The sequence below is a fragment of the Ahaetulla prasina genome, chromosome 9, assembly GCF_028640845.1.
Source record: "Ahaetulla prasina isolate Xishuangbanna chromosome 9, ASM2864084v1, whole genome shotgun sequence".
In the NCBI taxonomy this organism is placed as follows: Eukaryota; Metazoa; Chordata; class Lepidosauria; order Squamata; family Colubridae; genus Ahaetulla; species Ahaetulla prasina.
This window is the reverse complement of record NC_080547.1, coordinates 29,165,292-29,181,739: the sequence shown is the minus strand read 5'-3', so window position 1 is coordinate 29,181,739 and position 16,448 is coordinate 29,165,292. Positions and strand designations below refer to the sequence as shown.

General features: G+C 40.4%; 1 protein-coding gene across 1 annotated transcript in view; it reads right to left on the bottom strand.

Annotated features, from left to right (window-relative positions):
• Positions 1–399: 399 nt before the first annotated feature.
• UNC5D (unc-5 netrin receptor D) overlaps positions 400–16,448 on the bottom strand; it is a 773,049-nt gene continuing 757,000 nt past the window's right edge. Inside the window, exon 15 of the mRNA XM_058194328.1 lies at positions 400–604. Within this exon, the coding sequence (XP_058050311.1) occupies positions 400–604 (205 nt within the window). The remainder of the gene's footprint in view (positions 605–16,448) is intronic.

The following is a 16,448-nucleotide window of genomic DNA, read 5'->3' as shown; positions in this document are numbered from 1 at the left end:
TCCAGACACACACTCACACAAAGACAATTCCAAGCAGCTGCAATAATTTCACATTTTCTTTTCTTGATTTAAGCGCTGTGTATTCATACACACTTTGTGTCTGAAGGATTGTTAGCACACAAGCATAGAATTTGTGTACATGCAAGTGGGTGAGTGGTGGAGGAGGGGTGTTTTTCCTTTTTATAGAAAAGTCTCTGTGTAATAGTTGTGGTTTACCAGCTTCTTCCATTCCTCCAAAGGCTACCTGGCTTGAGGGCAGAAAGAGGAGGTGACCCATTGAGTGAAAGTTGGGTGGTGCAAATGCATTGGATAAAGTCAGGACATGTGGCTTCTTCCCTGGTAACAGGAATTCCATTTCAGTGCAAGCTCACTCTTGACTCTCTGAAAGAAAAGTGATGGCTAAAGTCCATTTTGTCTGCTGTAGCTGAAGTTGGATTCCTCCATCTGAGTTTCTGTAAGGTTAGAAATATGGGATTGTGTCCTTCCTATTTCTTCCAGAGCACAGGCAAGAGAGTCTAAGTCACCATCGTGCTGGTGTCTGGCTTCCCATAAGTCCAAAATGACCGCAGAGGGGCTGTGGTGTGTAGCAAAATAAGACAAATTCCTAGAGAAGCAGAAAAACAGAAGGAGGCAAAAAAGACATGTTAGAGTAATAAATATTGTCAGTCAACTGCAAATGAAGAGAGGCAGTCTAAAATGCAAATTGAAAAATGCACTTTGTAGGCAAAGTTTCTCACAAAATTTGCCACTTGTTCTAAATAACCACTTTTCCTCTAATAGTGTTCCATTCTAGCTTGGATCAACCCCCAATTTTCTCTCAGTCCAGCTCAGCACTGGGTCATCTTTTGCTTTCCCTATATGTTAGTCAGTCCTTAACTTTGCAAACATTATTGGTTATGGGACAATCTGAATAATAGGGTGAGATGCAGCGATGAAATCCAGCCAGATCTATTCAGCTTGTGCAAACCGATAGGGCCAGCAGTGGAAGGCTCCACCCACCTGCTGGGGCGTCATTTCATCCCATTTTTGTCCCTCTGCACATGCACAGAAGAGGCATGCACTCTCACTGATAGCAAAGGTAAGTGCATTTCACCGCTGGTGAGATGGGGAGGCTAACAAATACACCTATGTAGACTCAAGAGAACTATTTCCTCCAAGGAAGGAGGTTGTCTCTTCCTTCATGTTCTTTTATATATATATATATATATATATATATATATATATATATATATATATATATATATATATATATATTTGTTTTCTGAACAAATATATATATATTTATATATATATATATATATATATATATATATATATATATATATATATATATATATATATATATATATATATATATATATATATATATATATATATATATAGGATGGTATAATGGCCTCCATTCAACCAATAAATTTCTTCCTAGATGTTCTTGTTGAACATTCTCAAAATTCTTCATGGATTCTTTGATATATTTGATAATTGTGTTTACAATCCCTCCATGCTTTTTGATATAAGCAGGCGGGGTTTTGCTGTCTGCTAGGACTTCCTGCTGAACTTTGCATGAAGGCAAACCTAGTTTGCATTGTTGGCAAAAAAGTAAAATGATAATGAAATAAAAGAATGGAGTGCTGGAAACTGGATTGCAACATCTGAAAGCCTGATGGTGTTTTACTCCTGTTCTAAACCACAATATTTATTGCTTTCAGCTCCCCTACCTTCTATAATAATAATAACACACACACACACACACACACACACACACACATAATAATAATAATAATAATAATAATAATAATAATAATAATAATTATTATTATTATTATTATTATTATTATTATTATTATTATTATTATTATTATGTGTGTGTGTGTGTGTGTGTGTGTGTGTGTGTGTGTGTGTGTGTATTTATTTTACACTGCCCTTCTCCCAAAGGACTCAGGGCAGTGAACAGGCAGGATAAAAATAACAAACAAATACACACAGTAAAGTAAAACACTAGTTAAAAAACTTATTTAAATTAGCCCAAATTTAAAAATACATTTAAAATCCCAAAAAGCTAATTAAAAATTTAAAACCCTAAAAACAACTAAAAGTTCTATGCCAGTCCCGCATGGATAAATAAATAGGTCTTAAGTTCACGGCGAAAGGTCCGAAGGTCAGGTATTTGTCGAAGTCCAGGGGGAAGCTCGTTCCACAGGGTAGGAGTCCCCACAGAGAAGGCCCTTCCCCTGGGGGCCGCCAGCCGACATTGCTTGGCTGACGGCACCCTAAGGAGTCCCTCTCTGTGAGAGCGCACGGGTCGGTGGGAGGCAAACGGTGGCAGTAGGCAGTCCCGTAAGTAACCCGGTCCTAAGACATGGAGTGCTTTAAAGGTGGTAACCAGCACCTTGAAGTGCACCCGGAAGACCACAGGCAGCCAGTGCAGTCTGCGCAGGTTTGGTGTTATATGGGAGCTCTGACCAGCTCCCTCTATCACCCGCGCAGCTGCATTCTGGACTAGCTGAAGTCTCCGGGTGCTCCTCAAGGGGAGCCCCATGTAGAGAGCATTGCAGTAGTCCAGGCAAGAAGTTCTTGAAGTTCTGATGTTTTATCCTGACAATATCAATAGTAATAATACTTAACTTATATATTGCTTTGAAGTGCTTTACAGTACTCACTGGGTAGTTTGCAATGTCAGCATTTTGCACCGAACAATCTGGGTCCTCATTTTACTGACCTTGGAAGGATGGAAGTCTGAGTCAACCTTGAGTTGGTCAGAATCAAACTCCAGGTTGTGGGTAGAGTTTGCCTGTAATACTGCATTCTAACCACTGCACCACCAGGGCTTCTCATTCTTTTGTTTATGATCATTCTGAATTAGAAACAAATAATCAAATCCCACTTTCTTCATGATAAAGCTACAGAGTCAAATTGGAATGGCTATGCATCATCCCCACTGTGAGAGACCATCACTTTCCAAAGAAGACCATATAGGGTTTCTCCTTCCCAGAAGCCTTTTGTTCTCACTATGGGAATGCTGGGTTGGCAACCAAGTTACATTTAACCTGGTTATAAACATACTAACACTTTAGTGATAGAGACAGGAACTCCTCTTCCCTTCCCATAAAAACCTGTAAAAGGTGAATAATCTGTAACTCTTGGACAACCCAAAGATTTTCACCTAGAAACCTAGCTACAACATTACCATGTTTCCCCAAAAATAAGACCCTGTCTTATATTTTTTGAATCCCGAAATAAGGGCTTGGCCTTATTTTTTTTTGGGGGGGGTCTTATATCCCACCCCCATCTACTGGTATGAGGCAAGTGGTCCCTCATGCCAGCCCTCTGAAGGGTTGCAAAAGGCCATCCCACCATCCACGAAACAGCTGATTCGCAGGTACTGCTCAGGCTGTGGCCTTCAGCAAGTGCGGCTGCTTTTGCGACTGATTGTGGCTGCAAAAGCAGCAGGAGGCCAAGTGACATGCCCCATTTGCCTCACACCCTCCTTACCTACCAGTGACGGTCACAGCAGGCAATTCTGTTTACAGAACAGCTGCCTTGTGGGTGCTGCTCAGGCCGCAGCCTCCAGCAAGTGTACCCACTTTTGCTCTCTGAAGTTAGATTGGACCTCTCACACATGCACGCAAGCACATGTTGCACATGGCACAAACATACACAGACAGGTTTGATCAGATCGTCCTCTGCTTTTGCCTTTTGCCGGTGCCTTCCCAGCATGTTTTGGAAGGGAGATAAACTAAATCCTGCATCTCTTATAGCAGCCATGCAAACCCCAGCACGGGCAACAGCAGCTATGCCTTTTTCCTTCCAAAACATGCCAGGATGTTATCTGAATAACACTGGCAGCAGTGAAATGTTTCCTGAAAGGGAGGCAACAAATGGGAAGGGTGCCCGAACTCACAGCACTTTTTGATTCAGATTCTGCTGCTCACTTAGTATGGTAGGAACTCTTTCGTGAGTGCAGGGAACCTCCTTTCCTTAGGGTTCCCTGAACGCATGCATATCCATGGTTTTGACATAAATCATCCCCAAGGAAAGGAGGATCAGCAGAAAAATCTGCCCACCCGCTTTTTTCATGCTGGTCCTCCTTTCTTTGGGGATGATATATGCCAAAACCGTGGATGTGCATATATACAGGGCTGGTGGGGCTGACAAGCACCAAGGGAACAGAATCTGGTTTAGATGAGTAGGGTGGGGCAGGGAGGCAGAATTGGGTTGGGTGAGCTACCGTTTTGGCTGGCAGCAGCTCCGTGGCATCCCTGCAGCAGAACAGACAGATGGGGGAGGGAGGGGAGATTGCCCCTTCCTCCTTTGTGCTCGAAAAATTGCCATGCACCAGGCAGGAGCAGACGGATGGAGGAAGGGGCAATCTCCTCCTTCATCCTGCTACGGGGTAACATGGAGCTCCTGCCTGCCAAAGCTGCAGGATGGCCAAGAGCAGTGCAGCCAGGAGGCCAAAGAGAGCTCACAAGGCCAACAGCTGCAGGTGCAGCCAGATAGAAGCGGGGGGGGGGGGGCAGCAGGCAATCCCAATGCACCACACAGCTTTCTCCCTTGTAGCAGCAGCCTGAACAAGTGCACAGCCAGCATGAGAGCTAGCACCCACCAGGGCCAGGGCCTGAAGAGCATTGTTCCGGCATGTTTTCGAAGGGAGATTTTTTTTAAAAACCCTCCAGTCTCTCGCTGCTGCCTTGCAAACCCTAGCATTGACAACAGCAGCTGCACCTTCTCCCTTCCATTAGCAGCAGGCAAAGGCAGCGCTCCAATCAAGAGCCCTCGCAAGGCCAGCAGCAGTAGGTGCAACTGGGCAGAAGAGGGGGGGAAGGAGCAGGCAATCCCAACATGCCACAAGCAGGGCTGGGGCTGGTAACACCTCCAGGCACCCATTAAGGGACTGAGCAGCCATGAGGTGACCAATGACGGGGAGGGCTGCTTCCTGTGCTGGCCACGCCCCCTGCTTCACTAGGTGTTATTTGTGGGGGGCTTATTTTAGCACATGCACTCAAAAGCCCGATTGGGCTTATTATCTGGGGAGGTCTTATTTTCAGGGAAATATGGTACTGATCTTCAGGGAAGAATTATTACTTTGCCCTCTAAAACAGTGCAAATGCATTGAGCCTCCAGAAGTCTTAATAGGCATTTATTGTGTTCTACCCATTGGTCATTTAAGAAAAGAGGAAGTACACGATTTGCCAACCTCCTGGACCTGAAGGTACCATATAACCTTGAATGCCTTGTGAGACCAAAATAATTAAAAAGTGCACCTTTTGGCTGAAAGAAATGTATGCACTCCTGTTATATGGAGGCATTAGCATTAACCCTGCCATTTCCTATTGCCTTTTGTCACTTAAATCAGCTGAAATGTGTGCACATAAATTATGGAAATGTTCATTTGTTTGCAATAGCTGTGGTGGAGCAAACTAATTTTTGTATGCACATTATTCTCAAGCTGCCTCTTTACAAATTAACTTGGGTTATTTCCCTTGGGAAAAATGATCTAAGCAAGGTTTTCAAGCAAGTATCTATTTGCATAACTAGATTTGCATAGATAAGGTAAAGGTAAAGGTTTCCCTCACACATATGTGCTAGTCGTTCCTGACTCTAGGGGGCGGTGCTCATCTCTGTTTCAAAGCTGAAGAGCCACCATTGTCCAAAGACATCTCTGTGGTCATGTGGCTGGCATGACTAAACACCAAAGGCGCACGGAACGCTGTTACCTTCCCACAAAGCTGGTCCCTATTTTTCTACTTGCATCTTTTACGTGTTTTTGAACTGCTAGGTTAGCAGAAGCTGGGACAAGTTAACGGGAGCTCCAGTGGTGGGTTACTTCTGGTTTGCCCTGGTTTAGGTGAAAAGGTAGCAGTGGCAGCGGGAGGCTCTGCCCACCTGGCCAAATGTCATCAAATACGCTCTGTGCATGCGCAGAAGTGGTATGCACATGAGCGAACCAGTAGCAAAGTGAAACCCACCACTGGGGAGATTACCTCGTTATGCAACACTAGGGATCTGAACCACTGAACTGATGACCTTTCGATCGACAAACTCAGCATCTTAGTCACTGAGCCAAGCCACCAAATGTGCCTAACCCATGCATGTACATTTGCAGAAGTTAGACTTTTGCTACCATCTTTGTAGAAGGACCACTATTCAGAGACCTTCTGGATTCCAGTGAGGGACAGTTCATATCCTGATGACTGAGAGTCTTTAAAGAGGTGCTTTGTTTTGATGAGTGCATGCAACACATACCAGTAGTCCTGAAGCTGCTTTGTAAAGCAAATTGTCCATCACATTGAAGACTGAAGTGACTAGAGTGCATTATATATTGTCTAATAGCCCTAGCCAAGCTTTGGTGAATGCTGCTTCAAAAGAGCTTCCTCTAGACTGCTTACCAAACATAGAGGATGTTGTTATTTCTTTCATGGCTTCCATCAAACTCTTGCTAAACAATGACAGATGGGGCAAGAGACACATCCTCCAACACGGCTCACAAAAAGCTTTGGCAAGCTGTGCTGCAGAACAGACTCTTTGCTTCTCCACCACTTTCTTGGCAAAGCTCAAAGAGCTTTTGCCCAACCACACAGCTGGTCCAGAAACTACCTCTAGCTTTGGCAAGTGGCAGATAGGAGAGAGAGAAACACTTCAAGTCAATCATATTACCCTGTTAATTGTGAATCTAAGGTACATCTAAAATTTATGAATCTACAGGTGGGAACCTTATGTCCTGTCCCACAGTTCAATGTCAGCTGAGCTATGGAATTAGCCTTACTATTAGGTAAAATGAAGGAATTACTTGACTTGTAAGTCATAAACTGGGTACAAAATCCAACTACTGCCCTCCTGACCCATTGATGCTGCCTTCTAAGTGTTATTTTATGAGATCTCTGCAGACCAGGTTTGAACCTAGCAGTGATTTCTACTTGAATAGTTCACAATGACTCACAGGTGCTTGGATGCTAAGATTGGGAAGATTTTCTCATAACCACCTCTGACCTTCACAGAATGATATGTACAAGATTCTCCAGCCTCTATAATAGATCATTTAGGATATTTCAAACTCAAATTTGCATAATATATGAAACATTAAAGTGTTTAATAAAAATAGTTCACTTCTCAGCTGTGACTCACATCATGACATCTTGAAATTTTAAGTATGTATACATAAATAAAGGAGAATTTATGTTACATTGGCAGTGATTCTTATCTGTTTTAATGAGAATAGCAATGTGAGCTAAACAATCCAGAGTAGTATCTTCCTAAACTAATTTTAGGAACTTTGGAACAAAGGCACAGTACAATGCTTTTTATTCATTATGAGGTTGACTTGAGGACAAACTTACAAAATGAAAATAGCTAAGTTACACTGCAGAAAATAAACAAATACCACTCAAATTAATCAATTCCTTTATCCGACTAATCCAATGTATCAATTTAGCATTGTTTGGTACTCTCCCATTTCTATAGATGTGAACTGTAATGCGTATGTGCAATGCAAGTGACACTCTTCAGAACATTAAGATGTGGCTCGCAATTAAAAAAAATGCAAGCAAAAATATGTGCAGTAGGGGAAATTTGCTTGCAGAAAATGTTGATGCTAAGAAGCATATATTCAAAAATGTGTATATTAGGAAGTATAAACATAAATTACCCATTTTCAAGATACATTTTTTACTTTGACTTCATAAACTAATGGATAGAAATGAATTTGCAGTAGGGAAAATGAAGAAAATGAAGAAAAACAAAGGCATAGATATGCCCACCCCAAATCCAGATTGAACAGTCAATAAACCTGATAAAAACTAGGAAATATGTAACATTCAGATCTAGGGATATGTTTTGATCTGCATTTCCTTAAAATAAAATTTCAGGTGTTTAAAGGCATCATGCATGCAATTGCTGTATTGAATAGATCTTAGGAAAAGGCATACCTTTGCACATCTTTGAATTTGGATAAAATACTATCAGTCTAATCCAACTGCTATTTGATTTATGCATATTGGATGTAGGATATGAGCAAGCTGATCCTGAGGGTGGAGTCTAACACATCATCTGTTTGTAGTCGCTGTGCTCCCACAAGAAACTCAAATCCAGCTTCCCCCATGAATTCCATTCACCTTTATCAAGCTTGACCAATAGTAGATCATATTTGGTTTGACCATTAGTAGATCAGATTCCTGTGTATCAGTGGTGAAATCCAATTTTTTTGCTACCGGTTCTGTGGGCGTGGCTTGGTGGGTGTGGCAGGAGAAGGATACTGCAAAATCTCCATTCCCATCCCACTCCAGGGGAAGGATACGGCAAAATCCCCATTCCCTCCCCACTCCTGGGGGAAGGATATTGCAAAATCCCCATTACCACCCTACCCTGGGGCCAGCCAGAGGTGGTATTTGCCAGTTCTCCAAACTACTCAAAATTTCTGCTACCGGTTCTCCAGAACCTGTCAGAACCTGCTGGATTTCACCCCTGGGTAGCATGTAATAAACCTTTAGGGCTTTGAATTCAGCTCCTGTTCCTGGTTACTTGCACCTGACAACTGAAGCAAGCTGGGAATATTGTTGCTCAGTGCAAGCAGCAGAATAAAGCATAGATGATTTGTTTCTTAATTCCCTAATTCTCATCATTTTTCTTTTTACATATGAAATTCCAGTTGCAACAAAGAGTCCTAGGTACCAGAGATAAAAAAAATAGTTTATGTACCCAGAGGCATGAATCTTTCCTAGCAAAATGTAATCTTAATTTTCTGACTGAAGGGTTGAACTAATCAGAAAGTAAATATTTTACAGAGGACATGCCCAGGTTTGAAGACATCCTAATGGAATGACTTTCAGCCAGAACCACTATCATTTCCAAATATTCTTTTCTTTAAATTTCAATTCAAGTTAATACATTAATACATAAATAATTTAATCAATTGGTTTATTGTGAATTCTTTTCCAAAGTCATCATAATCTCCATTTAGGATTCTCTGTTTATGTGTGGTTTCTCATTTATACTAAAAAAGGAGCAGATTAATATTTGCAGATGGGATTTGAAATAATATTCAATAATATTTGAATTCTTGAATTCACTTTTAAAGCTGCCACTATTGCAGTTGGCATTGCTCAGTTTTGAATTGTCCACCACAAACTGAAACCTAGTTGAGTTTGTTTGTATCTCTTTTAAGTGAGAGGGGCAAAATAATATATATGCTATATCTATATCTATATATTAGTCTATATATCTTATCTTTTTGCTATACTCATTCTACTTTTTGGTTTTTGGTTTTTTTTAGCAAAAATGATTACAAGATGATGGCAATGGAGGAAGCATTGTTACTTCGCAGGGAGAAAAATTGCTATTAAACTAAGATAAAACAGTAGGAGAAGAGGTAGAGAGGGAAAGATAACTCATAGAAAAAGAAAAAAAGACTAGAGAAAGGAAAAGGAGAGGAAGATTGGAGAAATTAGGAGAGAGAGAAACCCAACTGCATGAGAGACTGGAGGCCCATTGAAGTGAGGTGAACGGAGAGGTAAACCAACTGCGGGCAGCAAAACCAATCGGCAGAGAACAAAGAGGCGAGCCAGTGAGAGAGTAAAGTAGGGGAGAGGAGAAGAAAGGAGAGACAAGCTTGCTGTGGACCATTCAGGCAGTCCTGTTTGCTGGTGGAAACAGCATACTAGCACAACAGACCAGTAAATGGGAGCCATGTGGTTGCAGAGCAAAAAGCAGCAGCAGCAGCAGCAGCAGTGCAGCAGGAAGGAAAGCCAGCAGCAAGGAGCAGTGCAGTGAGCTAGAGCCTGAGAGCAGTGCAGAGAGCAACAGGGAAAGCGACAGTGGAGCTGAGTGGTGGGATGAGTGGAGCAGACCAGTCAGTGGAGCTAAGCCAACTGCACAGCTGCACAGCAGGCTGAGTGAGATGACCAGAACAGAGATGAGGCCGAAAACACCCAAGTACCAAAAGACACAATGGAGCTGGAGAGAAAATGACAATGAATGACGAAAGTGAAGGAAATAATTTAAGCCTAAGGTCCCAATAGGCAGGAAGGGAAGATCCCGGTAGAGAATAAAAATAAATACAGGACAGAAAATAAAATATAAATAAAGGGCAAATAAGAAAGATAAGAGTGGAACATTAGAAATCAAGGAAGAACAAGATCAATCAAATAAATAAAGCAAATCTTAAATAATAAGGTAGGGAGGAATTGGAGCTCAAAAACTATAAAAAACATAGGGAAGAAAAGGAATTAATAAAACTAGCATAACAGTAAGTTAGTTAAATAAATAACAAGGTAGAAAAACAAGCACACAAAGGCAGAAAAAGGATTTTAAAAAAGAAATAATGTTTTTACTCTTAAAAGAACCAGCCAAAAGAAACAAGCTCATGGAAAAGGTGATTGATACTATTGTGGTATGCAATAGCTGTTCCATGTATATGCTTATGCCCAAAGAACACCCAAATTATACATATATTAAATGTAAACTATGTGAACTACTAGAGGAAAATGTAAGAGATCGAGAGGCAACTCTAGCCAAACACCAACCTATGCAAGAAAGCTACACCCAGATCAAACCAAATAATGAACAAATGACTCCTGAAGGATTTGACCCTGCTGATAAAACCCTTGGAGGAAGACAAATGTCACACATAGAAGAAAATACAATGGTCAAAGCAGCATACATCGAACAAACCCCTACTGCCCAATCTAACCCAACCAGAAGCAGCCCCATTAAAACTGATCAATCGAATGAAAATATGGAGACCCACAACCTCCCTCTCCAAGAAAATATGCAGACACCTAGAAAAGTTGGTGCACCTAGAGCCACAGTGGGGCAGTGGTTAGAATGCAATACTGCAGGCTACTTCTGCTGATCACTGGCTGCCAGCAGTTTGGTAGTTCAGGTCTCACCAGGCTCATTCAGCCTTCCATACTTCTGAGGCCAGTAAAATGAGGAGCCAGACTGTTGGGGGCAATATGCTGACTCTGTAAATCACTTAGAGAGGGCTGTAAAGCACTGTGAAGCTGTATATAAGTCTAAGTGCTATTGCTATTGCTAAAAGAGACAGCATCAAATATCCCTAAAAAAGTCACATTAGCAAACACTCTTGCGATAAACAGAAAAGCACCCCAGACTGCACCCCCCACCCCCCCAAAAAAAGAAAGGTGAGTGTTAGTGATAGGAGATTCTATTTTCAAAGGAACAGAGTCAACCCTAACCAGACTTACAATCTAGGGAGGTATGTTGTCTCCCTGGAGCAAAAATCAAAGATGTGGCTGAGAACCTAACCAAAAAAATTAGGCCCACAGATTGCTACCTTTTCCTCCTGCTTTACTAATTACACAACAAAGAACCTGAGTACAATATTGAGAGATTATAAGCAACTAGGTAACAAAGTTAAGGAACTAAGAGCACAAGTAGCATTCTCATCAGTAGCCCCAACAAAAGATCAACATCCATTGAGGGAAAAAAGAATTATAGAAATAAACCACTAGCTAAAGGGTTGGTATTGCCAAAACTTTGGTTTCCTGGATCATGGACTGCATTACCTACATGAAGGACTCTTGGCAAGGGAATGGGCTCATGAAAAGAGGGGAAAATGTACTCGGAAAAAGACCAGCCCTTGAAGGGGAAGGGTGACCAATCTTTAGAACCTCTAGAATACAAAGCCAATCATAAATCCCAAGAAAACAAATAAAACAATGAGGTAGGGAGTGATGAGAAAAGAAAAAAAGAAAAACTCAAACAACAACTAGGAGATGCAGGAAACATACCCATGGATAGGCATAAAAGTCTTAAATGCTTATATACAAATGCTCAAAGCTTGGGGAACAGACAGGGTGAATTAAAAGCAATAGTACACGAGGGCAGGTATGACATAGTTGCCATTAGAGAAATTTGGTGGGATGAAACACATGACTGAAATGTACTGATGGATGGATATAAATTGTTCAAAAGAAAAAGATCAACAAAAAGAGGAGGTGGAGTTGCACTATATGTGAGAAATCACTATATATTTCAGAAATGCACATGATCAAAGATAAAACCCCTTCAGAATACATGGGTCAATATGAAAGGGGAAAAAGTGACTTTGCCATAGGTGTATATTACAAGCCACCCAACCAATCAGAAGAAATAGATGAACTCTTTGCCAACCAGTTAAAAAATGCATGCAGGAAGCATACCATAGTGGTAATGGGACACTTTAACTATCCAGATATCAACTGGGAGACTCACTCTGCAGCAAGTGGGCAATCAAATAGATTCCTAACCAATCTAGCCAACAACTTTGTCATCCAAAAGGTAGAGGAGGGAACTAGAAGCTGTACTGGACCTAATTCTTACTAACAGAGAAGAAGTGATACAGGGCATTGAAGTTGCCGGAATGTTGGGTGAAAGTGATCACATCATACTGGAATTCAATATAATGCAAACATAAGCAACAGAAAATAATCCAGCCAGTGCCTTAAACTTTAGAACAGTTGATTTTAACAAACTCAGAAAGAGCCTAGGAAAGATTCCTTGGATGAAAATCCTAAAGGGGAAAACAACTCAAGAAGCATGGGAAACTCTGAAAAATGTGATCATAAAAGTCCAGTCCAGCATAATACCACTGAAAAAGAAAAAGAAATAATTCAAGACGAAACCAGCATGGCTGCACAAAGATTTCTCTGATGCAATGAAAGACAAAAAGGACAAGTGCGAAAAATGGAAAGACAGACACTTAACTAAGGCTGATTATCAACAGATAGCCAGAACATGCAAAGATGAAATCAGGAAAGCAAAGTGCTGAGAATGAACAAAGACTTGCAACAAAAGTCAAAGATAATAAAACAAGTTTCTTCCTACATATCAATAACAAGACAACAGTCAAGGAAACAGTAGGTCCACTAAAGAGAGAAGATGGCAAGGAAATAACATGCAGTAGGGAGAAAGAGAGGTCCTTAACTCATTCTTTGCATCAGTCTCACGCAAAAAGAAATTATAGCCCAATGTACCAAAAAAAACCTACTGTAAAAGACAAACTAGAAATAAATTAAAATAAGCAAGAAAATGCTAAGAGAACACCTATTTGACCTTGATGAATATAAATCACCAGGACTTGACAGATTACATCCCAGAGGTTTGAAGGAGCTGGCAGATGTTATCTCAGAACCATTGCATGATATCTTTCAAAAATCCTGCAGCACCAGGGAAGTACCTGAGGATTGAAAAAGGGCTGATATGGTTCCCATCTTCTAGAAAGGGGGGGGGGGGAAACAGACCCAGGAAACTACAGACCGGTCAATGTAACATCAATAATAGGGGAGATTATGGAAAAGATATTCAGAAAAAATAAAATCTGTGAACAACTATAAGCAAATAAAGTTATAAATGATAGCCAGCATGCGTTTGTTAAAAAAAGATAATGCCAAACCAATCTTATTTCACTTTTTGATAAAGAATGGTTTAAATTAGTAGACCAGTGAAATGCTGTGGACATAGTATACTTAGATTGCCTCCAGAAATCTTGTGCACCCCATCACTGGAGGTTTTTAAGAAGAGTCTAGACAGTCACTTATCTGAAATGGTATAGGTTCTGCTGCTTGAGCTGCGGGCTGGACTAAAAGACCTCCAATATCTCTTCCACCTATTCTGTTCTGTTCAGTTCAGTTCTGTTCTGTTCTGTTCTGTTCTGTTCGCCTCGACTTGACTCTATATAATTACACAAGTTTGAAAGGTGGATTAAAAGCTTAATAAGCAACAATAGCAATAGCCATAATGCCCTTGGTGATAGAAACATTCTCTGAACAAAGAGAATACTATACAGGTAGGGCTCAACTTGAGCCCCAATTTTTTGTTACTAAGTGAAACTTTTGTTAAATGAAGTTTGCCCCATTTTATGGCCTTTCTTTTCACAGGTGTTAAGTTACTAACATGGTTGTTAAGCGAATCTGGCTTCTCCATTGATTTTGCATGACAGAAGGTTCCAAAAGATGAATTAATTATCTTGGGACACTGCAACCATCATAAATATGAGTCAGTTGCCAAGTATCTGAATTTGGATCATCTGACCACAGGGATGCTGCAATGATCATAAATGTGAAAATGATCATAAATTACTTTTTTCAGTGCTGTTGTAACTTTGAACAGTCACTAAATGAATTGTTGTATACAAAATTCTAATCAATAGGACATCTGGCAGGAGAAGTAGAGCTTGGTAGGCAGAAAATGGAGTTTCCATTCCTCTTACATTTCCTATCTATGTCAGAAAACTCTGGATTGCAGAAAATTGGCAGATATATGAGGCAGGTATAAGTCAAGGGTAGGCAGGTATGGCCCCTTTACAACTGCTGGATCTCAAGTCATACTGGCTCTGGAATTTTGGGAATTGAAGTCCACAAGTCATAAAGGAGCCATAGTTGGCCACCCATGTTATAAAAGGAAAGAGTAGAATCCATCTATCTAACTTGAGGGATTGTCTAATCAGTCACAAACCTATCTGCTTTTAAATAGACAATAATTTTCCATAAATAAAATAAAAAAACTTGCAGTTCCAATCAGAAGCTATGCCCTTTCAACATAAGACTGCACGTGTTTGATGTAACTTTTAAAAGAGCATATGATCAAATCAAAAAAGACAAGAAAGTGATATGCATATTTTCCAACGCTGTACATCAATATCAGCAGAGATACAGAGGATACAGCAGGAGTCATATTTCTCAGAGATAAAGAGAAACTGTGATAATGTTTTTTCTGGACATGGTTGTGATTAGAACTGGAGATTGTGTTGTGAGAGATGTAAAAGATTAAAGTCTTCTGATAAGAAATGAGGAGACACATAATCTTTCCTAATTTTCATTCCTTGCTTTTTCCCCCCTTACCGTAGCATGATCTTGCCTATTGACCCTAAGGAAACAAATATGGATAGATAACACTATCTGCCACTTTTCTCATCTTGCCAGCTATAAGTTCTGCTTGGCTCTACAAATGCAAAAAAAGTATTACAAATTCTGTACTATAAATCCAGAAAAGGTTCACATGAATATTCACATGCCTTTTCATTTCTCTTAATACACACATTTTTGAAAGCAAGTTATCTTTCCTACTATCTTCTCCTACTGGTTTCTTATGATTTATCAACTGTTGTTTGTAACTTATGATTAATGATGTAACTATGATTTATGACCTGAGACCTATATATATTATAGATATACTGTGACCTTATGCACCAGAGACAAATTCCTTGTGTGTCCAATCACACTTGGCCAATAAAGAATCCTAGCCTAGCCTAGCCTAACCTAGCCTAACATTCTTCATTCATTGCTGTGATACCAAAATAGTTTGATGACTGCCAGTTTGGTGTAGTGCTGAAGGCACGAGACATTTGGGGCTTGATCTCACATATTTCTTTTAGGAGTTTGCATAGTTTTCTAAGTACCACATTGTTTAGATTTTATGAACAATGCTTGTTTATCTTGCTTGTTTTGTGAACCACCAAGGATCGATGATTGTGGTAGGATCTAAATTGATAAACAGAAGATAGAGAGATGAGAGAGAAAAGAGAGAGAAAAAGACAGATAGATGACAGATAGATGATAAATGATGAGAGATGATAGATGGATAGATAGATGAAAGATAACAATAACACTTAAGAGTTCTATACAGCTTCACAGTGCTTTACAGCCCTCTCTAAGTGGTTTACAGAGTCAGCATACTGCCCCCAACATCTGGGTCCTCATTTTACTCATTTGCACCACCAAGATGATAGACAGATAGAAAGATAGTTGATAGTTGATAGATGACAGGTGATAGGGAGATAGAGAAATATGATAGATGATAGAGAGAGAGAGTGATGTACGTGAGAGAGACGGGGGGAGGGGGAGGCGAGGGAGGGAGAAAGAGAGAAAGAGAGAGAGAGAGAGAGAGAGAGAGAGAGAGAGAGAGAGAGAACCTTACCAAAGGTTCTACTACTGATCAATCTCCTTACCCTGATGCTGCTTCCCATTCTGAGATCTCGAGGGAGAGTCCCAGTCAGGAAACAAACAGAAATTGCAACACTTCCATACTTTCCCTTGGGGGCTAATCAAATGGTAGAAGAAAAGACTGGATGTCTGGCCTTCCTGATGGAAAGCACACCAACATTTCTGCACTAATGTTCTTTACCATTTGTTATCTTTCTCAATTACTTTTAGAGATCCTCGAGTCTTCATGAAACATTGCAACTTAATCTGTTTCATTATACAGTACATCATTCCAGCTATTTGGCTAAAATTCATTTTCGTTGTAGCAGAGTAATCTTTACCAAAAACAGAATATTAAAGGTATCAAATGCCTGTAAGACAGATCTGTTTCCAAAACACAGTTAACTAGGGTGTAACTTAGCACATTAACTTCTCATATAGCTAAGAGCTGCATTTGCCTACTATGAAAAGCTTGGTTAGTTTTAACTTTGGCTATTTAACTACTGATGGGATTGTGTTGTAACAAAGCTT